At 36.8% G+C, this 24,818-nt stretch overlaps 1 protein-coding gene across 9 annotated transcripts in view; it reads left to right on the top strand.

Annotated features, from left to right (window-relative positions):
- LOC134330959 (transcription factor 4-like) overlaps positions 1-24,818 on the top strand; it is a 171,355-nt gene that overhangs the window by 1,072 nt on the left and 145,465 nt on the right. For 8 of the 9 annotated variants that reach the window (XM_063012274.1, XM_063012267.1, XM_063012268.1 and 5 more), the window contains exons 2-4: positions 1,142-1,288; positions 1,533-1,571; positions 2,497-2,569. In XM_063012274.1, coding sequence (XP_062868344.1) covers positions 1,166-1,288; positions 1,533-1,571; positions 2,497-2,569 — 235 coding nt within the window. In that variant the 5' untranslated portion in view covers positions 1,142-1,165. The remainder of the gene's footprint in view (positions 1-1,141; positions 1,289-1,532; positions 1,572-2,496; positions 2,570-24,818) is intronic. The other variant, XM_063012270.1, reaches the window with a different exon arrangement.

Raw genomic sequence — 24,818 nt, 5'->3', positions numbered from 1 at the left:
TCATCTCATCAGCAAACATGAAGGTTAAAAAAAACTGAAAGGTTCTTCCATGGCATCGCCTTAAAGAACCGTTTCGTGCATGTTTATTTTAAGAAGCACGTTTTGGGCTGTTTTGTTCTGCTTGCTTTTGATTTGCAAAACATGGTTCACTGGTCATATTGTTTCTGTGCACTGTGCACTTTTCATGGCTTTAAATGGCTCGGCCCATAGTTTGATAAAACTACCCCGATGAGCCGATACTGTCAGTTTATCATTATGTTTCACCTGCTTTTATTTCCTTTTTTTAGTTTTGTATTTTTAAGTTCGCCCATCGTATAGCATCAAAACCCTTTAGTTTATAATGTTCTACGATGTCTTTTTGGTTTTTAAACGCTTCTTCACCCTGCTGATGATTTGCTTTGAAGTTCAATAAAAATGACCACGGATTATTTATAAAGTTCTCTATTTATTAATACTATTTTAAATAATATGCTCACTCTTGTTTTATTTCTTATTCCAGTTGCTTGTTTTATTAGAAATGATCGAAATCGTATAACATTAATGCAATGCGCTCAAATCGACTTTTGTAGGGTTTTCTGCAATTTAACAATTATAATCTCACCATCTTTTCTGTTCTTTTCCTTTCTTTTTTACCTGTTTGAAACTCTTCTGTTTTCGAGCGCCTTTACGACAGCTGATCCAGATCGGTTCGTATTACTATAACATCAAACAGACTTAATAGACCCGCTATTAGAGGGGAGTTTCTCATCTCATCCGTGATAATCAGGCGTTATTCATACAAGACAGATCCAGAATAAAGGAATAAATTAAGCCGCTTCTGCTTTGTTTTTAACCTTTAGCAGGTTTTATATCACTATGACCTTGTACGCACATTTGGGAGATATTTAATGCAAAATTCTTCTAACTCTTAACAAATTTGATAGGTAGGTTTTTTTTAGGATGTTCATCAAACGATGTGAATATCTGAGATTATTTAGGATTTTTTTTAACCTTTAAGTTTATAGTTGATCTCATAGTTAAATGTCTAATTCATGAAAAATAAAGTTAAAGTGTGTTTTATTTATTTTTCTGTTTGCTTTTTATTCTGACTTGACATGGGATTGTTATTAGAGGTACTTATTTTCCTTTCATTCTGAATGAGGTGTGTGTGTGTGTGTGTGTATGTATGTGTGTTTGTGTGTGTGTGTTTTCAGGTTTGTGTGATTTTGCCAAAATGCACCATCATCAGCAGAGGATGGCAGCTTTAGGGACAGACAAAGAGCTCAGCGACTTATTGGACTTCAGCGCAGTAAGAGATTTAAATTTATAGCATTTGAGATAAATTAAACTTGATGTGTGTACTTTTTGCTTTGCATGTTTTAGTGTATGTTATGGGGCTCCATGGGTTCTTGATAATTTATATTATGTACTAAACATAGCCTGGGGTGTTAATATTTGGAGAAAGTTTTTCCATTTGTTATTTTAATAATAAAGTGTGTTTGTGTAGAGAGATTTTTCATGCTGTTTCATTTAGGCATTTTGGTGTGTTATAGATGCGAAACAACGATTTGAAAACGTTCCCAACATCAATGGTAGTGCATCCCACTTTTACACATATTTTCATGTTTTATTCTTCTATGGATTTGTGAATTTTGTATGTTAAGATTGTAGTGTTTTGTGTGGTATAATAAGTAATGTTTTCAAGCAGCAGATTCCTTTGCATTGTCTTATTTGCAATAATGCATGTTGTAGAACCAGATTAGACAAATCAGTGCACAGCAAAAAGCTCTGTCTGAATTTAACACCTTAAGTCTGATAAACTATTCTAGTACTAAATTATTAAAATGGATTTATATAAACACAACAGTTTATGCAATACTGTGAAATAAAAATCACGCTGTATGTGTTAATTCCATGGACTCACGATTATAAAAAGCCCTGTTTTTACCACTAATAATTGATAGTGTATTATAAGTCAACATAAAAAAACATTTTTATAAGTTTGCAAAATTAATGGACATGAACAAATAGCTAATAACTAATAAATCAGGGCAGTGACAATAGGGCAGTGATAGCTCAGTGGTTAAGGTACTGGACTAGTAATCAAAAGGTTGCCGGTTCAAGCCTCACCACCACCAAGTTGCCACTGTTGGGCCCCTGAGCAAGGCCCTTAACCCTCAATTGCTCAAAATTGTGTTCAGTCATAATTGTAAGTCGCTTTGGATAAAAGCGTCTGCTAAATGCTGAAAATGTAAATGTAAAATGTAAATCTGAACAAACTTCTAAAGTGAGATATACACAGGGTGAGGATATAAAAAGAAAAGCTGCTTTAGAATTGCAGGAAATTAAATCACATGAAACATAAATCTAGCTAGATGACATAATGCCATTTATAAAAACCTGTATGTTTTGGTTAGCATGCTTTTTAGTGGATTACAAAGGCATAATGCACAAAAACAGATTAATGAATTAGTATACTTATTACTTTTTAACATGTAGTAATTGTATTTTTTCCAGATGTTTTCTCCTCCGGTTAGCAGTGGAAAAAATGGACCAACGTCTCTGGGAAGTGGGCACTTCTCCGGCCCAAGTATGTCGCTTTAATCTCATTCAGATGTCACTGTGCAGTGCCGATGTGCATTTGCGGGTGGGTGTGTGAGTGTGTGTGTGTGTGTTTGACATGTCCATTAAGGTAACTCTTTTGAAGTGCAAGTGCTTTTCAGTAGTAGGGTGATATTATACCAGTTCTTTTACACAGAGCTTTGCAACAGTTTTTTAATATGGAAAAAATGATCATCATGAGAAGACGACTAATAATTATTATGAGTACTTTTTTATTTTAATACGTTAAAATGATCGGGTTTGGCACCTCATTAAAACTTCACATGATTATGTGTGTCAGGATTGTAGGTGTAGCATGTGCATGTCAGAACGTGTAAAAGAAAATGTAAAATGCCGGCATGTGATACCTGTAAATACATTCTGTAGAAAATGTGATGCAGGAATCATCTGCTTATTGTGTGCCAACACAAAAGCTAATTGGTTCATGTAACCATGTGATTGAAGTATAACATTGTTTACTGTACAGTACAGTAAAATCAATCTTGCAATATTCAGCTTGCTATATTGATATTTGGTATTATTTTTAATGTCTTCCCATTCATAGCTGGTGAATGACAAATAGTCTTAAAGTGTCATAAAATGCCTTCACAGATTTTAGTTTGTGCTTATTAATGCTGATGGCTCAACAAATTAAAAAAAAAGTTTGTATAAAGGAAGGAAGAATGAAATTGACTGAGCCTTGACTGAGCACTCATTCCCCCTCAGGAAAGAACCCTTTGACCCAGGAAAAAAACCACAGTTTGATATTTTGGAATACTGTGTGATGTTTATTATTGTATTTCATGTCTGCACTGGCATCATCAGCACTGAAATTATTGATTTTATGTCACATAGGCTATCATCTGCTTATTGAACTTGATTGAACTTTATATTTAAATTGTTTTTGAGAATCTGACAGAAGTTGTTGTGTCTGCATTAAATTGTCAGCATTTCTTTTTTTCTGCTTTTTCCCAGACTACTGTGTTGTTTAGGGTTTTTGTCATTTGCATTTCCCCCTCCACCTCCCTCCGTTCTGCTGTGTTTTTCCCCATGAATTGTGTCGCGGTTGTACATGGGTGTGTGTGAGCGTGTGTTGGGGGCTTTTGGCTCCAAACTACAACTACCCCCGTTGCCATGCAACTTGCGGTTGGCACTGAAAAATGTGGAAATGTTTTATAAAGTGTGAATTTACCCCTAGTTACTAAAACCAAAGAGGAAAGGTAATATGTCAAATGTCTAATGTGGATTTAGCCTCTTCCAAATGTATATATTTTTTTACATTTTACATTTACAAGTGTCAGGCTAAAACCTTTTGGCAAAGCAGAGAAAGAGCAGGACATGAACCCTATGACAAACCTGCCAATTTTCCTCCAGCGTTTAGGGTGCCAGCAGCTAAGGCCCTTGATGGCCTGTCCTTAGTTTAGTCCTATTTTACACTGGCTAAGGCTGGGTTTTAATAGGAATTGACTCAGTGGTTAGTGTATTTAGTAATGCAAGATAATTGAAACAGAAAAATGGCTTCTTTCCTGTTTCCTATTTATACCAATGTGTTTTGGTTATGCTTATCAATCAAAAATATTTATAAAAAGAGGGGGGTGTTAGAATATATGCTTTAAAAGCAGGAAAAACAGTCACTTAATACTTCATTTCTCCTCTCCTCCCACTATCCTGCGCCTCTCACAGCGTGTCTTTGTCTTCCTCTTGGGAAGCAGAACGATGATAAAAAAAAGGAGAGTGAGGAAGTGAGAGCTAGACATGCATGTTTTAATTGTGCGTAGGATTAGTGAATTAATAGGCACTTAGTGATGTTATTAGGATTATTTACAAATTAATGCTAATAATTACCCCAACAATAATGGCTAGAATTTCAAGGCATTTGCTGGGGAGTTATTTCTCATCAGGCACTCAGGTTATTGGGGTAAAAGATATGTTGGCAAGTAGATAGTCTACAAGTAAAAACTGACATTTGTGCCAGCTAGTTGAGAGCCCAGAGCCATGACAGAATTGTTTCTCAGTGCCAGTGACTGATATGTTGTGAGTAGGAACTACCTTGCTGCCAGCTTTGGCAGAAAATAGTTTTGTCCGCTAAAATATTTTGCAAATGATCATGGTAAACAGATTCCAAAGCACTTAAAAATCAGGACACTTGTACTATTGTTATAATTGTTTTGTGTTTCCTAGTTATTCTCTGAGTGCCAAGATCTCCTACACAGTATCTTTTATAAATGGAAAAATGTGATATTTATTACTTTACACTTTATCTTGTTAGTGGTGAAATGACCAAGGTTGTCTATCTTTGAGATGAATCTGTTTTGTAGCTGGAGTGACAATGGTTTACTAAAAAACAACATTTAATTTCAAAACCAAACCATATTCACATGACAGAACTGGTGGTTCTGGTGACAATGGTCTGATATTAAAGCAAGTTTGTTAGTGGTCCTATGGTGGTTTTTCTGCAGTTGAATAGTGTAGTGAGGATGGGAAACCAAAAAGCAACAAATAAAATGCACAAACTGTAATTATCAGTAATCTATAAAAATGCACCCTGTATATGTTAGGTGTACCTAATAAAATGACATACCACTTTAGATAAGCAGTAGCCGAAATGATGAAAATCCTCTGTAACAGTATAAGTATATATTTTCTATTGCAGTGTCAGTATATAGTGCTCAGGTGTCGCGGCGGTAAAACATGATTGGCTGTTTCTTAAGGGAAGGGGGGTGGAGGAACATAGAGATGCACTCGTCACTGTGCTCTCAGTGCTACTCTCAGGCCTGGAGTTGTGTCAGGAAGGGCATCCCATGTAAAAACTCCCCTAAATAAGGGAGCAGCCGAAAAGAAAAAAAAGTAAAAAGAATTGAATTGTATGAGACGTATCACCCAGTCCTAGTTTATAATATACAGGCAACTCTTTGTACAGTATGTCTTACTCAACACATTGAGAAGTGATGCTCCAGTGCCCAATTTTGTCAATCCAGCCAATAGGACTGTAAGTGTAAGTGTTGTATAACAGCAGTTTGGTATTTGTAGACATTCTGTTTAAATCTCCATCATACTCTTACTTCTCAACCTTCAGATGTGGTTCTGTTTATGCATTTGTTTATGGCAAAAATAAAATAATTTTCAGTAAGCTCTTTGTGTCCCTATTCAAGGTTACATCAAGTCTTTGGATGAGTGCTGGGATCCTGGTCTGTTAACATTGTTGTGTCCTGCAGCTTATTTCCTTGCAGTCTTTGTGTGTCAGCGTGCGTGTTAATCTCTGTCGAGGTTTGATAAGGCCATTTCAGACTGTTAGCATGACCTGGAACTGAGCCAGGAACTGCGTTTGTATATGATGTGATGTAAAAGCTTGTAGACAAAACACTGACCGTATTACAGGTGTTGCTGTTGATGTAATGTGGGGGGAAAAGCATGCTGTTATGTGACTTGAGCAGACAATCAGGATACTCTTTTGTTAGTTTTTTGTCGAAACTTGCATGTAAATAACATATTCTTATATTGTAGGAATTTTTAATTTAATAGAAATTTGATATAATTGGATCAACTTAATTACTCTAATTAATTAATAAAGGTGTTTTTAGTGTGTAGTTATACGTATTTGTTTCCTGTTAATTCCCAATAGTCTGTATATGTATTTTTATTAGTTTAATATATTAATGATTTGGGTAAATAAATTATAATGTTTAACACTAGCCCACTACCACTGAGATCCTCAACAGTCCTCGGGTTCTTTGTTTTTTGCATTTTTACTCTGTTGTTTCCTGTCAGTCATTGAATATATGCATTCTTAAATCAGTATTTATATTACTGATGTTTAACATATTCTTTCATTTTTTAAACAATTATAAAATATTAAAGTTGTTGGTTTGTTGGTGGCTTATTGGTTAATAATATTGCTCCTGTGTTGTGAAGTTACATGTGTGGGTTGCATGAGGGCAGCCATCTTGATTTTAAATCATGTGGATACTTGGCAGACTTGAGGTAGGAGGAAGTGCAGCACTTCCTGTTTGTGGAAGCCTTGTAAGTGGTTGTTGCAACCGATCCAATATGATGTTTTTAATTCATCAGGCCATTTTATCTGAAGCCAAATAGATGATACTTCATCTTAGAAATATGTTCTTTGTTGTGGAGTGGGTATTTGTGTGTTTTAAGCTTTTAAAGCAAATACTGTCTTCTATAATTCTGTCATAATGGACTAATGTGCATGTACTTTTACTTAGCACATTATTAAGAACAGCTATCTGGTACATACATTTATTGATTATTTTAATTAGCTACACCTATGATACAGGTGAATTTTGTGTGTCTACAATTACTGACTACAGCCTATGTGTGGTTTTGTATGTTTTGTCACACCTCCCCGTACCCCATTTATTATTAGACTGTTTTCAAATAAAGCATGAAGCCATGTTGATTTAAAATCCACTCTCTCTTGTGTTATGTATTGATGGGATGCTATATGCGGTTATCTTATTAAAATACATTTGCATCCCTAATTTGTAGTCTTCGCTGGGCTAAAATGCAAATACGTATTTCAGTTTGACTATAATTTGACAATAGTTTTCTTACCAAAAATGGCAAAACTTGTTATACTGCCCATATTGTCATCCTTTCTGAATTGTAATCAGATACTGTCATGTACTATAAGCCATGATATTTGGTTGTGCAGGTATCATAGCATCACACACCAAGGCTTTATTATACCCTGCCATGTAGAAGCAAATTTCAATTATAGCCTATTTCTCATTTTGTTCAAGCTGACTTCTTCTTTCCTTGACAGAACATTTAATCTCCGTCTTTCCTTTACTTCCCACCTGTAACATGCTGTCATAGTATTGGCACATTTATAGTTGGAAACTTCTTCCCCCCATGTGATGAAAAGAATGCGCTACTTTTTTCTTCCTTTTTTCCCACTGTCACACCTGCGCGTCTGCTCTGAGATGTTCTGGAGGTGAATGGTATCAAAAAGAAAAAAAAAAGGATAATTAGCCATCTGAAAATAAAGATGCGTGAATGTAAGCCTGGCTGGTAATTAAGCACCGTAGGTGAGCGGCACACTTTGGAAAAACAGGAACTTTTAATTGAAGTGACTGACTTGTTTAGAGACTGTCAAGTGCATCGTGGCATTGACTGCCATAACCAAGCCATGACAGCAGCTAATGTTAGAACGTGTATGTTTTTGTGTGTGCTTGTGTGTGTGTGCATTCATGGTTTTTCATCTGTGCTAAAAACGATCACATAAGCACTGTATGTTTAATTTACATAAAGGTTGCCTGACAGTGATAATTTAAAGTTTAGCTCTAGATTAGTTTTAGTTTTATTATGTTCGAATTATAGAATGTTTTTGGTATACACCTGGTAAAAGTTTTGCATTTACAGTAGCTTTAATCCTTTTTGTATTACTGGCATAAAAGTCATAAATGGTTTGTGGAAGGATGTTGAACAGAATGTTCGAGTACTTTGAGGGTGAAAAACCTTAGGACTCAATCAATGTTCACCTGGAAAAAAGAGAACAGCTTTTGAGCTTTATGTATTTTGTTTATGTAGGCCATAAGCCACCACCTACCTGCCTGGTTATGCAGAACTGACCTACTGCTGATTTTTTTTCTTTGAATAAAAAGGGGTCAGTTTATGGTGATTATGTAGAGGTAACAGTAAAACTGGTGGGCCTTTTTTGAGCATGTATCATACAAAGCCTTGACTGGACAGATTTCGGTTAAGCAGGCTGTGCTGTACACTTGGGAAAAAAGAAAAGAAGACACTTATTTTTTGTGTTCTTATGAAACTGCCTATATTTCAGGTTATTATGTTGAATATTTCAGAAATTAGCACGATTTAATTTAACACCAGATTGGTTCTGAGAACTATCCTTCTGAATGTAAAATCAGACACTATTTTGCAGTTTTATTTCCTGGGACAGCAGCATTCTGCATGCCACTGGGGATCTTGTGACAGCTGGAGGTTTATGTTATTGCATGTGTGTATGTGGATGTGTTTTAATTGGGTGATAATGCACTGATCCCTTTTTATGATGTCATTTCCTGTAAAGTTAGCTGGTGAAATGAAATGTTGTCTGGCATACTATGCATGGAATTAATATTAAATTCCCAAAAGCAATTCATAGTATGCAATATGTACTGTAGTTTGGAAAATGCAAACAACAAGCATTATTTGGATAAAAGTATGTGGACACCTGACCCTGAGCTTGTGTGATATCCTATTACATCCATAGATATTTAGATGGAGTTGCCGCACATTGTGCCACTTTAATAGCCTCAACCTTTCTGGGTAGGCTTTACACAATATTTTGGAGTGTGTCTGCAGGAATAATTCTATTCCATCATTTGTGAGTTCAGGCATTGATGTTGGATGAGAAGGTCTGGCTTGCAGTTGACATTCCAATTTATTTAATGGGTGAGGTCAGGGCTATATGCAGGCCAGTGTAGTTCCACACCAAACATCAAACCATGTTTTTTCAAACCTGCAGTCTTTCTCAAACTGCTGCCCAAAAATGTATAGATGTGTCTAAAATTCCAATATACACGGATATACACCTGTTAAAAGTGGGTGTGGCCTAAACACCACAACTCAGTAATTAGGAGGTGTGTCCACATACTTTTTTTTTTTTTTTTTTTTTTTTTTTTTAATTTTACATTTTTTTTTATTTTTACCCCTTTTTCTCCCCTTTTTTTAGCGCATCCAATTGTTCAATTAGCATCGTGCTTCCTCTCTGTCTATGCCGAACCCTGCCCTGACGGAGGTGATTGAAGCTAACCCGTATCCCCTCCGAAACACGAGCAGCAGCCAGATGCATCTTTGCCACCCACACATTGACGAGTTTGGCGCCACCTAGCGTTGCATGCGGAGAGACACACCCTAAGGGCACCCTCTCCCATCTCTGTGTAAGCGCCTCCAATCAGCCGGCAGAGAACGCAATCGCATTCTGACAGAGAGAGACCCACATCCGGTTCTTTGTCCCACCCCCCACATGAGCAACCGGCCAATCGTTGCTCATATAGCCACTCAGCTTCGAACCGGTAAAGCAAGGCTGGATTCGATACCACGTTCTCAGAATCCAGCCCTGGTTGCAGCGCGTTTCTTTTTACCGCTGCGCCACCTGAGCGGCTGTGTCCACATACTTTTGGCCATATAGTGTATTTCCAATTGGAGTAAGTACATTGTCTTAGAATATACTATATGCCCTAGTATGTGAATTTAAGTACAACTACAACTGACCCCATTGGACATTTAATTAACTGCTATTTACAAGACAGTTTAGAACACTAAGTGTTTTTTCCGTTCAGGAGGAGTAGTACATTGAGAGTGTATTGCTATGCCAGAAAAGAAATGATTTATAACTGTGTAATCTGTGGTATTTATTATATTTGTATGTGTATATTTTGTTGGTTAAGAAGAGGTTCAATCTAATTTCTGAATAAACCATTTCAAAATGGAAGATTAAAATACTACTAAATATTTGAGCAGTTTCTGCTTCTGCTATGTAACTTTGTGTTTGTGGTGTGTGTGAGACTGTGTATAAATTAAAGGGGGGTTTTGACTTTCTGCTCTCCTTATTGGCAGTTGAACATCTGGCGGTGTGTGTGTGTGTGTGTGTGTGTGTGTGTGTGTCTGAGAGATGCCACATGGATCTCCCCCTCACATTCCATTCTGTCAAGGACTGCAGTGTGGCTGCTCTGAATGAGTGTGCGTGCACACATGTAAAAAGTGTGTGTGTATGTATGTAACATTTGTATGGTTAGGCACTCTTCAACAAAAAGTTTCAGCTACATTACGTGTATGTGTAAACAGGGTTGGGTGATAATGGAATGCATGTATTCAGAGCACTTAAATGTAAACTCCAAATTAGAAAATGTTGGGACAGTATTGAAAATGCAAATAAAAAAACAGTGTTTTTACATTTTCTTTGATGCGTATTTCATTGCAGACATTATGAACCCAAGATATTTCATGTTTTGTCTTCATACATTTGTTACCATACATTCATTTCTGCATTTCAGGCCTGCAACATTAAATTATAATGTGATTTCAGACAGGTGATGTCAACAGGTGATTGCAATCATGATTTGGACCATTAGTATTTATGAAAGCCATACATTTTCCAGAATCATGCGTTTTGCTTAGATAAAATTATAAAGGAAGTGTTTGGCCGTTAGTTTATTTTAACAAGGTCAACCACAGTTGGGTACTGCAGAAGGACAACTTGTGTGTGTGTGTGTGTGTGTGTGTGTGTGTGTGAGCATGTTACTTTTTCTGCCAAAACTGATTTAACATTAGTTTTGTGACACACTAAAGAAAGCTAGGTCTCCATAGTTCTTGACTTATGGCATGAGTAGGTTGATGGCTACAGGTGACAGCAGGTGGGGGGAACAGGGCACCTCCACAAGTAGTTATGAGAATGGACTTTATTTATCTCAGAGGCCATGAAGCACACAAAAAGATGTAGATAATAGGCTAGGAGGCTAGGTTATGTGACCTTGTTGGCAGCACCAAGATCCCATTTGAAACAAAGAACTGCTGTTCATGAAGATCGTATTGGTGGTTAACACCTGGAGAGACTTCTGCACAAAGTCTCAATAAGCCATTTCACACAAAACCATGGCCCCTTTAATGTAGCATGATATTTATTCTTTTATGTATTTGTTTATTCAAATTAATTAATGTATTCATTTTCAGTAATCATTTTATGTTGGACAAGCTTTGTGAGATTATTGTCAATCAGTTTAAAAAGAATGAAATATTGCAAATTTGGGTATTTCACCATTTATCATACATAATATTGAAAAAAATGTGTGTGACCTTTGAGCCCCCACATGTCATTGCATGAGAAACAGTCATTCTACTTACAATGAATATAGCCTCATGAGCTCTGAGTACTTTGGGAAACCATTATCACCTAAAACAGTCCATTGCTGCATCAAGAAATGCAACCTGAAAGTCTATAATGCCATACATAAACCCATATGTCAGTTCTATGATGGACCGAAAGACATGTCCATATTTTAGTTTGTTTTTGGGAAACCAAAAACAAGTTTTCTGTACTAAACATATGAAGGACCACCCAGATCTTCATTAGTGAAAGTGCAAAAGCCAACATTTGTCATGGTATGGGGGTATCATGGTATCAGTGGCCACCGCATGGGTGACTTGCATATGTGTGAAGGTGCCACTGACATGGCACATGCTGCCTTCAAATTGACAACTTTTTTCCTTGAACATCGGAATTATTTCAGCAAGACAACACCAGGCCTCCTTCTGCTCACACTACAACAGTGTGGTTTTGTAGACACAGGGTGCCTGTGCTTGACTGACATGTCTGCAGTCCAGATCTGTCTTCTATTAAAAAATGTATGTCGCACCATAAAGAATCAGATGATGGCAGCTGTGTATAGTTGTATCAAGCAAGAATGAGCTTAATTTCCGCTTGTAAAACTGCAACAAGTAGTTTCCAAACTATCAAAAAATTCATAAGAAAGGTCATGTTACACAGTGGTAAACATGCCTTTGTCCCAGCCTATTTTAGGTGTGTCGCAGAGATCAAATTCTACATTTGTTTCCATTAAAAAAATACAATACAGTTGGCCAGTGAGAATATTGGTAATCATTTCTTTGTTTTTTGTTAGATAAAGATTCAAGAGAATTAACAAATCACAGATTCTTCCTTTTTTATTTTACAATCTGTCTCAATTTTGTAAGAAATAAGGTTTATATAGCACTGCTGATAAAGGGACCTGGTTTGCTTGTAGCTGCACATTTCGTGTTTTAGTTTGAGGGATCGGAAGGCACATTCTGCAACTTGTCTGGGCAAAATAAATGCTCCTTCTGACTGATCTGGCAATACAGTTACACATACCTGCTGGCCAGCATAGCAAGGCATCCTCACACTGTGCATGTCTCATTTGTTTATGCAGAATCACTTTAAATTTTCTTAACTTTCTTAATTATGGGTTGAACTTAATTATGGGTTAATTTGTGCAAAGAGCAAGCTACACTGGCTGAATTAAGATCTGGAAGGCTAATGCCCTAAAAAGACTGGATTCTATTGTGGACCTCCAAACGAGCGATCTCGAGGTTGGGTGCTTTTTGCCATTAAGCATTTATAACAGGGCAAAAATGATCAACAATCATCAACAGTGTTTATATTGGGGGACAATTTTCTTTTTTTTTTATCTAGAAGGGGGGACTGTCAATGATTTATACTAGTTTTAGCCATGTTCACTTCCCACTCATTCTCAGTCCCTGGAGTTTTAGTTTTGATTTTTGTACCTGTTTTTAGTTCTGTTGGTTACTTTGACTTGCTGCACCTGTTTTGTGTTTGCAATTGCCTTGTTTCTCCTTACTTAAACCCTCTTGTGCTCGCAGACGGTGCAAGGTATCAGAACACTACACCAGCCTGTACTAAACATTGTTCCACGTTATACTGCTTTGTGCCTTGACCATAGTTTTGTAAATACTTAGATTTGATCCTTAGCCTTACCTACGATAACCCATTTGCAGATTGACTGACCTTGCTTTGTTCTTGACCACATCTTCTGGATTGCAATTTTGAATCGTTTGCTTGTAGCTTTGTCTCAATAAACATGCCTGCACTTGCATCCTCACTCCTTGTTACAGTAAGAATGTTAAACTGCTATTTAAGTGGGCCACAATAGGATGCTAGTGATTTGTTTCCACAATAGTCAGTGTCTTTTTATTTCATCCATATTACCAGCAGTGGACTAAAAATATCCCTATAATGGAGCATTTAGTCTAAACAAACTTAAAGTAAACTAGAACCTTGACTTTAGAGCTAGCTAACACTTTTACATGAATAAGGCTGCTTCCTGAATGCTAAGTCACAATATTTCATGATAGCAGTATTGTGCTGTTGATCATCACTGTATATCACTGCCTATCACTATATATTCAACTAATATATACTGTACTTTCCTGCTTCTCTAATCTGGATTGGTAACAGTGTAATCCATCAACCTTAAGCCAATTATAGTCCTAATTATCCAATATATATGTCTTTATGAAGCTAATGGTTTGCTTTGGTCTGGTGTGTGTGTGTGTGTGTGTGAGAGAGAGAGAGAGAGAGAGAGAGAGAGAGAGAGAATGTAACTAGACACAGAGTGGAGTAGGGCTCTCATGAAAGGCTTTTGTCTGACCGCTGCATTCTAACAGCACACTTTTTCCTCTTTTTCCTCCCTCCTTTTCCCCTTCTGTTTCTGAAAGTTTTGCAGGTGTTCATAGACCAGTAATAAAACTGCCTGCTTTTACACACCTCCCTTGTTTTCAGTTTCCCCCCTCCACTTCCATTCCCCTCTCCTTTCCTTATGCTCTCCCTCCATCTTTCACTGTCTGGAGATGAAGGGATTGGGGGTTATAATGGGAAAAGCAGAAAGGATCTGCTCAGTGTAAACATTCAGTGCACCGTTATACAGTGACAGACCAGACTCGAGTGCACACACACGCACACACACCACATGCACAATGCTTTTTATAGTGCTGGTTTATGCTGTGGATGTGGTTATCATGTGATCAGTTTTTAAAGTTATCTAATCAATAGACTGGTATCTTATCAGATTTAACATTTTGATAGCTTATTTATGTGAACACAGGATACATAACAAATCTTAAAGCGCAACATTATCACTCATTTGATGCTTTTTACAACTTGCTTACAAAATAAAGTTTCTATAGTTCAGTAGTTCAGCATTTTGCCTGCACTGTGTGACAAGAAATAAGACATGATGCAGTAATTTAATGATGCACACTAGGGCTGTCTGATCATTTTTTTGTAAATATATGCTCATTCTTAATTTGATGCCTGGTAGTTTATGACTGGGTATAAAAGTTGGATAAAATATTTCGGTCTTTAACTGCATTATTTCTGCAAGCTAAATTCCTAGGAATTTTGCAATATTACCATCTAAATTCCTTAATACTAAAAACATTACTATAAAAAGATTCAGAGACGATTCTGTGTATAAAGGACAACACCAAAAACAAGTACTAAATGCCTGTGACCTTTATTCCCTTAAGCAATGCATTAAAATGGAATGCTTCTGTAATTAATTAAACCACTTGGCCTTGTGAATATTTAGAAAACCCTTATTAGTGAACACATTTAAACTGTCTGATCAACAAAATAAAACAAGCTACAGATTGAAACACTAGAAGGAAAAATACAAATAGTTTTTTTAAGTTTAGAATAAGTCAGTATGGTTTTTGTTGACATTTAAAACCTCCTTTTTTTAACTAACATAGTTTCCACCCACAAAGTGATCCCTATCTTATGACATCTTGGGGCAAACTGGGAGCAAGTCATCACCATCTTCTGACAACAGGGCTGTAAATAACATGAATCGCACATGTTTGAGCACACTTGGAGAAATGAGTTATTTTTATGCTTTCCATTTAGGGTATGGTATTTACAAAATGTGGATAAAATGTTTTAGTACATAAACAGAGCTTTGAAAATGGAAAACAAATTGATCAAAACACTCCTTAGTTTAGTTGGGGATTTGGCAAGAATATCTTAAATATCCAAAACCTCAAAAAGATCATTTACAAAAATATTTTAAAAGCACACAAGACAGCTGCCCCCCACCATGCTCAGAAAAGTGTATTAAGATTTTTGTGTATTATAAATTTCAGTTACTATATCATATCACCAAGTTTTTGTAAGACATTCCTAAAGAATTAGGTCTCATTCTGCAACTGTATTTCTCTCTCACGCACAAGTTTGAAAGTGCATGTCTGAACATGGGCAAAAAGGGAGACTGGCCTCTCTGTGCAAAACATGACCAGAGAGAAAGAAAAGACATATATATTCTTCTGACTCTTTGTCCACCTGTCTCTTTTTTTTCTTTTTCTTTTTTTTTGTCTTGTGTTGATGAACTAAGCACTCTCATTGATGCAGGGTCTACTAATATGCCCCTTTTTAGTTGCCTGGGTGGTACCCTTAATGGTACATGTTTTTTTTTACCTTGAAGGGAAGTACATGTCTTGTATCATTAACATATATCAAAGATACATAATACACAGTTGTATTGAATACACAGTTACATGTTTTTTATGTATTTACCCATGCGGGTGGCACGGTGGCTAAGTGGGTAGCACTGTCGCCTCACAGCAAGAAGGTCCTGGGTTCGATCCCCAGGTGGGGCGGTCCGGGTCCTTTCTGCGTGAAGTTTGCATGTTCTCCCCGTGTCCGAGTGGGTTTCCTCCGGGTGCTCCAGTTTCCTGCCACAGTCCAAAGACATGCAAGTGATATAACCTTGCAAACTGATGAACCTTAATGAGTGTAATGAGTAACTACTGTTCCTCTTACCAAAGTGTAAAACATGACATTAAAATCCTAATAAACTAACCAACTAACTTACCCATGCACTACCCCTCAGGCTACTACTGTAGAAATAAATAAATACATTTAAAAAACAGTAAATCTTTGTACTTCAATTTTCAAAATTGTGGTGGACACCAAGATACCCACGTCATCTGATCCCCTAGTTCATTGTTTTTTACCCCCGTATCCCCTTTTTCACTCCCTCACTTTATAGTGTTATGGAATCCCCTATCTCGTCCTCTCTCTGTATCCATGGTAACAGGTGCAGAGTTTGCCTGGGCGTATGGACTCAAGCAGGTGTGCTAGTGTGTTGTGTGTGCGCGCGTGGACTTAATTACTCTGAGAATTTCAAGGCTCATCTGTGCTACACACATTACTTCTATACACACATACACCTCTATACAATCTATGCTCCTGCGTAAGGGCACCTGTAGCTATAATAGTCAGCAACTTTCAACGTGATCTCAAAACAATCACAGCAAGAAGTTCACAGTGTGTTCAGTTTATTTTTGATGTGATTTTGTAATATAGAAATACAAATGAAATACCTGCACTTGGCTAAAGAGTAGCTTCATTTAGTGGGTCCACTCTATAAAGCTAATAAATGTGTAGCTCACGTTTATGGTAACAGAAGCACAAACAAGACAGAGATCACATGGTAGTGGACAGCAACAATGAGAATATGACAGCACACACACACACACACACACACAACACAGCGATTAAACAGCATACGCTATGCCATCAATTATAGTTCAGGTATCAGTGACAGAGTGCACATAAACATAAATCCCCATTTCACCAGATCAATTTTTCATCATTAGTTGATCCCAAACAGAACTGATGGGTCAGGTGCCACCTACAGTATGCAGGAATACAACATGTACTTAACTGTTTTTCTGTAAATTAATTATTGACACATTTTTGCCTTAATAAAGGATTACAGTTACATTTATGTGTAAGTGAATTTTCTGAAAATATGACCATATCATTGAATCAACTGGTCAACAGCAACAGGACTCCCAATTTCACTTTCTCTTTATAAATATGTTGATTTAGATGCATTTATTATGAAGGACATAGAACAGTGTTTTTGTTGTTCTTGCTAATTGGAAGTGAATTTAGATGCTCAGATTTAATGCAAGAATCACAATACAGGTGTTTTATTAATTGACTGCTGAAGAGAGGAGATACTGTCTACAAGTAAACAAGCTTTACATTGCCATGGATTTAGAGGCTGCCAATAAAAAAAAACACCCTGCTTTAAAATCGGCACTTTAAAACTCAACGCACTGATTAAAATCAAATCAAGTCAAATCAGTATTATGTTGTATTAAAAATGTCTTCCTCATATTTTCTCTAATAGGGAAAGATTTAAAATAATAAATGAAATCATCCAGTGGGTGACATCCGGGTACACACAAAATTGACATTCACTGGGCGAAAGGCAGGAAACATCTCGAACAGGTCACCAGTTCATCACAGGGCAGACACGCACACACACACACTCAAATTTAGGGCATTTTGTAGTCACTCCAATTGGCCTGACTACACATTGCCTGGTCAGAAATACACATCTGAGAAAAATGAACTTGAAAAATGAACTTAAAGGTTTTTAAAGGTTCTTAAAGGTTTATTGTAATAAACCAACAATGTGCATCATTACAGTGCAGTGTTTACAATTAAATTGAGAAATAGGAAAATGTATTTGGGTGGCACAGTTGGTAGCTCTGTTGCCTCACAGCAAGAAGGGCCTGGGTTTGATTCTCCAGCTGAGGGGCCAGGGTCCTTTCTGTGTGGAGTTTGCATGTTGCATGTTTGCATGTGTCCCCGTGGGTTTCCTCTGACATACAGTCCATGACCCTGACCAAAGATATTAACCACCGCAGTGCTAAAACAGACGGTGAATGAATGGATGAATAAAATGTTTCGTAGTTGTATCACTTGTCTAAATAAAGTGTATGGGTTGTAGAATGTACTTCATGACAGGAAAACAGAGAACAGAGGCAATTACAAAGATGAGAAAGAAAGACTGGTGTGTCTTTAGCACATTTGACAGGGAAGTGTAAATTAAATGTAATGCCAATTATATTTCAAGCTTAATTTGCTGATATTTTTAAAGCAAATTGTTTTCGCAATTGTGAACTGCTACTGCAAATAACATTACAACAAAATGTTTACGAAAACAATTGGTTTCTCACGTTTTTTTTCTACAGAGCGAGAAAACTAGAGGGATGTATTAATTACTTTGTATCTTCAGTAGGGCTGCACAGTTGGTTAGCTATCATTTTCATGAATTTGGCTTTTATCAAGTTTTAGGTTATACATTTATGGGTTTTAACTACTATTTAACTGCTATTAGGTATTTGCATTAATAAACTGTGGAATTTAAAATTATATATGATTTAATGTCTTTGCTACAAAGGCTCTGTTGTATTAAAAAGCATTGATTTTTAAATGTAATTAAATAATAATAAAATAATATTGTGCAACAAATTGATTTTTTGCAGGTAAATGGTAACGATTCGTGTCCAGGCTTTGTAAAGAAGGGCCTTAGTAGGCTGCTCTCATAGTGGTCACCATTTAGTTCATGTATTTTTTGGTGCAGACCGTGTGCCTGAAGGTTTGATATTTTTAGTTAAAGATCCATGTTTGATCTGCTATTATTAGTCCTATACCATAAACACTGAGCTACCTGTGGCTGAACATATTTTATGCATTCAACATGAGTACTGTGAATAACTACCAGCAGCCCAACATTTGATAAATCCCTGACCGTGACATGTCCAATTGTTACAAAATAGGTCCTAATGTTGTGGCTCATTTGTGTTTATCCACACATCATCAGTGTCACTAAGTGCACACTTGGAAGGAAGAGTGCAAGGGTTTATGGCACTGTTCAAGACTATAAACAAAACAGCAACAACCCTTGGGCTAACACTTTCTGTGTGGTGTCCGACTGTTGATATGACATGTTGAAATGTTAAATAAAGGTTACATTCTTTTGAAATGTAAATATCCAGTACGTTGTTTCATTTGTCTGACCAAAAGCTATTTTATGATTACATTCCTAACACTATTTTTAATTAATGCACGGCATTTTGTACCTGATACTTTTGTGTTAAATGAGACAAATGCATTAGAGCATTTTAAATGTATTATTTTGATATTAAGCGAAGTGGCTGCAATCATCATTTAAGCCTTTATTGTGCAGTCTTATTTTGTTTTGTAAGAGTGCATGAAAGAGAGAGCAGAGCCCTTGTAAGGTCTGGTTACTTTCTTCTTTCTGTCTTTGTTGACCTGTCAGATTAGTCTTTTGTTGATTCTATTTGGGAACAACACATTGAAAAGCTACTATACCACAATATCAGTCAAAGAAGTGATAGTTAATTGTTTAATTCAGTCATACTTATTTCTGTTTCTTTTTTCTCTTTGTTACGACCACAGGCATTCTCTCTGAAGTCTGTTCAATAGAAACCTGACTTTTTGCTTTCTGTGTGTGTGTGTGTGTCCACACATAACTCTCAAGTGCAGGCATGTCCACTACCTTTCCTGAGGTTTGTTTTGACTTAATAAAAGGCCTAGACTTAAAAGGCATGGAAGTCACACACACTCTTCAGCACACAGCTGGAAATCTAGTTCATGTTTAGTGCTGTGTTTTTGGAATACATTAAGTAAATGGCTTTTGTGTATTCCTTATGCTAGAAACACTAGCAGGCAAGAATTTGGGCATCATTTTTATTTCCGGTTCCTTTGTCTTAATCAGTGCAGCATTAGCTAAGTTTCAAACCAAATATTCAGCAAATATTTTCTGCGTTCAACAGGATTACTTCTAATATATCCCTGACCGTGAGCTGTACAGTCATTACAAAATTGGTTCTAATGTTTTGGCTCATTTGTGTATATCCACAAATAATCAGTCTGACTAAGTGGACACTTGGAAGTTGTGTTTTGTTTAGTAGTGTAACCTAATATCACTAAACCCAAAGTTAATAGTTGCATTTGATTGCTTTATATAGTAACATTTGACACTTACTCAGCATAAAACAGTGTGTCAAATCTTCAGTGTAACAGCAACCAGGTTAAAACAGAAAAATAATCTAATCATTGACAGACCAGATTGGAGTCTTGCAGTACTGCAAAACATTAAACAGCAGCTTACATTGGACTGAGACTCAAACTGTCAATTCTGACAGGAGTGGGATAAAGTAGATTGTGCTACAGTCCTGTAAAAAATCATGAGATGTTAAATGAGTAAAAAAAACCTATTCTTGGATTTTGTTGAGCTTTGCCGACACTCTCAACTGATCAGAAAGTGGTGCACACTGGCACAAACACAAAGCATACCTGAGTATTGTTGCTGACCATGTGCAACCATAATTTAATCCTCATTTAGGCATTCAGAATGTGCCATGCTCAACTAATTCCATTAACATACCCTTTAAGTTTAGTGTTCTCTAAGGTTCTTTCCAGGCACCGAATCTAAATCTAAAGAAGCACATATGGAATGTTGTAGAACGAAGATTTGCAGCATAATTCTGCAGACAAATCTGCAGCAGTTATGTGATGTGATTGTCCACATGCACCAAAATCTTAAAGAAAAGTTTTAAACAAAACAATTGTTTTTACAAACAATTAAGGCTGGTCTGAAATTATTTGAAATATAGAATTTTCATTGCCACAGTTTTTATTAAATTAGTTTAATGAACATACCCACATTCTCACACTTTCAACTAATGCCGATTCCACCTAGTTAAGCTACAGAAAATTGCTGGTCATCTTCAGCCTCTCAAAATACAATAATGATGTGATCTTGTTCAAAAGGGGCCACGGTAATTAGTGCTGTTTTTTCTCATTATATCGTGTGTGCTCTAACTCAATATTGTGATGACCCTTTCATCTGTCACTGTGTTTACAAGGCTATTAAAAAACCAGTAAGCCTCTCCCTTGTGCGCACACACCCACTCAAACACACGTATAACATGGTCAAGGCCTCACTTTATGCCCTCAATATGTGTGTGTGTGTGTGTGTGTGTGCATCTTCGTCCCTGAGTTTTATGGCATTTATAAGAGTTGCAGTACACACTCATGTCTCTTAATGATCCTTTTTCTTGGCTCTTGTCTAAGAAGGAAGATTACACTCCAGCATATGTTTCACTCGCATGTGTGAAACTGATGATGAGAGGCATGTCACAAAGCCTGCTGCTTTTCACATGCTAAAAAGATAAAAAAGAGAGGGAAAAAGAGAGAGACAGGCCGATGGACAAACAGACATAGTGCCTGAAACACTTAAACTTTATGATTGCGAAAGTTTTCTTTGGTTGTGAACAGCAAGTTTGACTCGTTTTATTCCCCAAATCAAATCCAAACATAAAAGCATCCAAACAAAGCATGGCATGTGCGTTTGACCAATGTGACAAATTGACTTTTTTGAACAGTGTGTATTTACAAATTTAGTCAAGTTGATCAGCAAAAACATTAAAAGTCATTTTGTCAGTTAAATAAAGGCCGAAGAGAACAAACAAATCAGATTCACAAAATGTCCCAACTTTTTCAAAAACGGCATTTTGTATTACATGTTGAAACGACAATATTGAACGAGTACTTTATACTTTTGGGTCATATACGTCTTTTTCCTTTTTTGTGTAAATCAGGGTTTCCAACAGTTTTTTGTCAGCTGAACCCCTTAAACCATAAGCATTAGCCACAAGTACCATTTACACATTCAAGTAGTCTAAGTTAAAGTTTTGTAAATATTGTGTTTGTAAATTTTATTATGACATTCAAATGTCTTCACGTTCTTGTGAACCTTCACAAAGCCAACATGAACGCCAAGCTGGGAAACTGTTGATTGTGAAACACTGGTTTAGATTACTTTTTCCCCTTTAAACTTTTGCTGTTTTGCTATTTCTGCTTTTATGAAATTGGATTAAACTTCGGCCAAAAGTAACAATATTAAAAGTTTTGACGTGTCCCCTCAAGTGAAATTGATGTACTTGCATGCTTAAGTTTTGCTCTTGTTTTGAATGATCATGTTTATTATTTTAATAAATGTTTAAAGTCTTTTATATGATGTAGTTACTTGAGTGAATTTTTTTTCCCCAGATATATAAGATTTTCGCAAATCAATTGATTACATCTGTCCTTGTAAAACATAAAGTAGAAAATGACCAATCACATTAGTCTACACTGTCTCAGGAATGTATTGCTTTTACACACAGCCTCGTCCACACTAGAGTTCATCTAAGTCCAATGTTTTCAGGTGGATCAGAGATGCTTTCATTCATACCCATGTGTACCTCATTCAGGGAACAAACAAACTCAGGTCCAGAATGATTCTCACAGATGTTGTAAATCATCTAATGTAACTAAATGATTTCTGTCTATGCCACATTGCGTCATAACAACATGTCTCATAACTTGCACAACACATCTTTAACAGTTCTGCATGCTGTTATGTGCATGTACATGTTTGTAAGTTTGTATTTGTGTTTAAAAGTTAATAAACGCGTTACATCGACCTTGCTTGTAAGGGAGATTTTGTTTCGCAGTGACGGAGAGGTTTTTGTGTGTGTGCGTGTGTGTGCGTGTGTGTGAGTGTGTGACAGGGGGTGTCACAGAGAGAGAGAGAGAGAGAGAGAGAGAGAGAGAGCAAAAGAGGTCTGCTCTGACTAAATATGCACTGATGCACACTCTGTGCCCGTCTATTACATTTCCTCTAATTAAATAGGTATTATCTTTAAATATTTAAAGGTTAGATGAATGTTGATAATGGATTTAGACAGTCATTAAGCCATGATTGCTTTATAATGTAGTTAGTGAAAGACATTTGATACAATTTAAGCTGAAATGAACTGGACAGAGAGAGAGAGAGAGAGAGAGAGAGAGAGAGAGCTTTCTTTTGATTTACTTTTAACCCTTTTATGGCATGATGGCTGGCTTAATAACTCACCCTTCCTTGTCTTTGCTCATCTGCTTAGAGAACAACAAAACCCTGTGCTTGTGAGTGTGTGTGTGTGTGTGTGTGTGTGTGTGTGTGTGTTCAGAGAGTCTCCTATGGTGAATGAGTGTTTTTTCACCCATGTGGATTGCTATCTTGTTAGCGAATTCACACTTTCTCCCTGAAACCAGGAATAGAGTGATGAAAAAGAGGCTTCTCTGTGGCAGTGGATGTCAGAATCAGGGTTTAAAAGCTCCTGGTCACTCATGCAACTACTGATTTATTTCTTTAGTTTTTTACTTACTCACTTTTATGACTGGTCATTTCTTTACTAAAAGTCTGAATTAGTATTATATATATTATATTATTATATATTATATTTTGTGTATTTTTTCCTTTGGCTGCTCTTGTTTTAAGTGTCGCGAAAACAAATTACTCAGGTCTGTATACCTCAGTTTTTACACAAGATGCCCTACCTTCCTTATCCAGGCTTGGAACCAGTACTGAGAGCACACTGTTAAGTGCATGTCGTAATAACTAGGATGTTCAGCCATCCTCCTCTCAGATATAGCAAAACATTTATGATTTATGATTTGCTAAATGATTTACTGCACCACATGCGCACCAACATCTAAGAGCCTATAATATTTTGATATGTCAATTAAAACCATTTAAATTAGAGCATACTGTATAAAAACTTTCTAGGACTGGAGTTTAAGATTATGTATGTTTGTAGAATTTGATGAAGTCATGATTAGATGCTGAGTATTTCTATCAGGATTGTATCTTAGTTGCCAAAGAATTTTACTGAACAGAAATCTCCATAAGAATTATTACACAGTCAGTAATGAAGCTGAAGATAGAAATGCTGCCTTCCAAAGAATTCAAAAGATAATTTAAAATCCACTACTTTAAGAGACTCAATCTAAAGTTTTCAGAATTGCCATACCATGTATCTGTCTTAAAAATCGTTCATATTAGAGGATACTGTACTGATATTACACTGATACTGTACTGTGTAATTGCATTTTCACTTCTTCATTGCAAAGGAAGTTCTATTGTGAAGCCGGTTTTCCCTTACAGGTGTTAAAACCTTAGTATTTTTTTATAGTGTAATAGTGTCTGTATTACAGCATATATATAAATATACAGTGTATCACAAAAGTGAGTACACCGCTCACATTTCTGCAAATATTTTATTATATCTTTTCATGGGACAACACTATAGAAATAAAACTTGGATATAACTTAGAGTAGTCAGTGTACAACTTGTATAGCAGTGTAGATTTACTGTCTTCTGAAAATAACTCAACACACAGCCATTAATGTCTAAATAGCTGGCAACATAAGTGAGTACACCCCACAGTGAACATGTCCAAATTGTGCCCAAAGTGTCAATATTTTGTGTGACCACCATTATTATTCAGCACTGCCTTAACCCTCCTGGGCATGGAATTCACCAGAGCTTCACAGGTTGCTACTGGAATCCTCTTCCACTCCTCCATGATGACATCACGGAGCTGGTGGATGTTAGACACCTTGAACTCCTCCACCTTCCACTTGAGGATGCGCCACAGGTGCTCAATTGGGTTTAGTCCATCACCTTTACCTTCAGCTTCCTCAGCAAGGCAGTTGTCATCTTGGAGGTTGTGTTTGGGGTCGTTATCCTGTTGGAAAACTGCCATGAGGCCCAGTTTTCGAAGGGAGGGGATCATGCTCTGTTTCAGAATGTCAAAGTACATGTTGGAATTCATGTTTCCCTCAATGAACTGCAGCTCCCCAGTGCCAGCAACACTCATGCAGCCCAAGACCATGATGCTACTACCACCATGCTTGACTGTAGGCAAGATACAGTTGTCTTGGTACTTCTCACCAGGGCACCGCCACACATGCTGGACACCATCTGAGCCAAACAAGTTTCTCTTGGTCTCGTCAGACCACAGGGCA

Source organism: Trichomycterus rosablanca, chromosome 16 (genome assembly GCF_030014385.1).
Source record: "Trichomycterus rosablanca isolate fTriRos1 chromosome 16, fTriRos1.hap1, whole genome shotgun sequence".
In the NCBI taxonomy this organism is placed as follows: domain Eukaryota; kingdom Metazoa; phylum Chordata; class Actinopteri; order Siluriformes; family Trichomycteridae; genus Trichomycterus; species Trichomycterus rosablanca.
The sequence above is the reverse complement of the archived record's forward strand: the minus strand, read 5'-3'. Positions and strand labels throughout refer to the sequence as shown.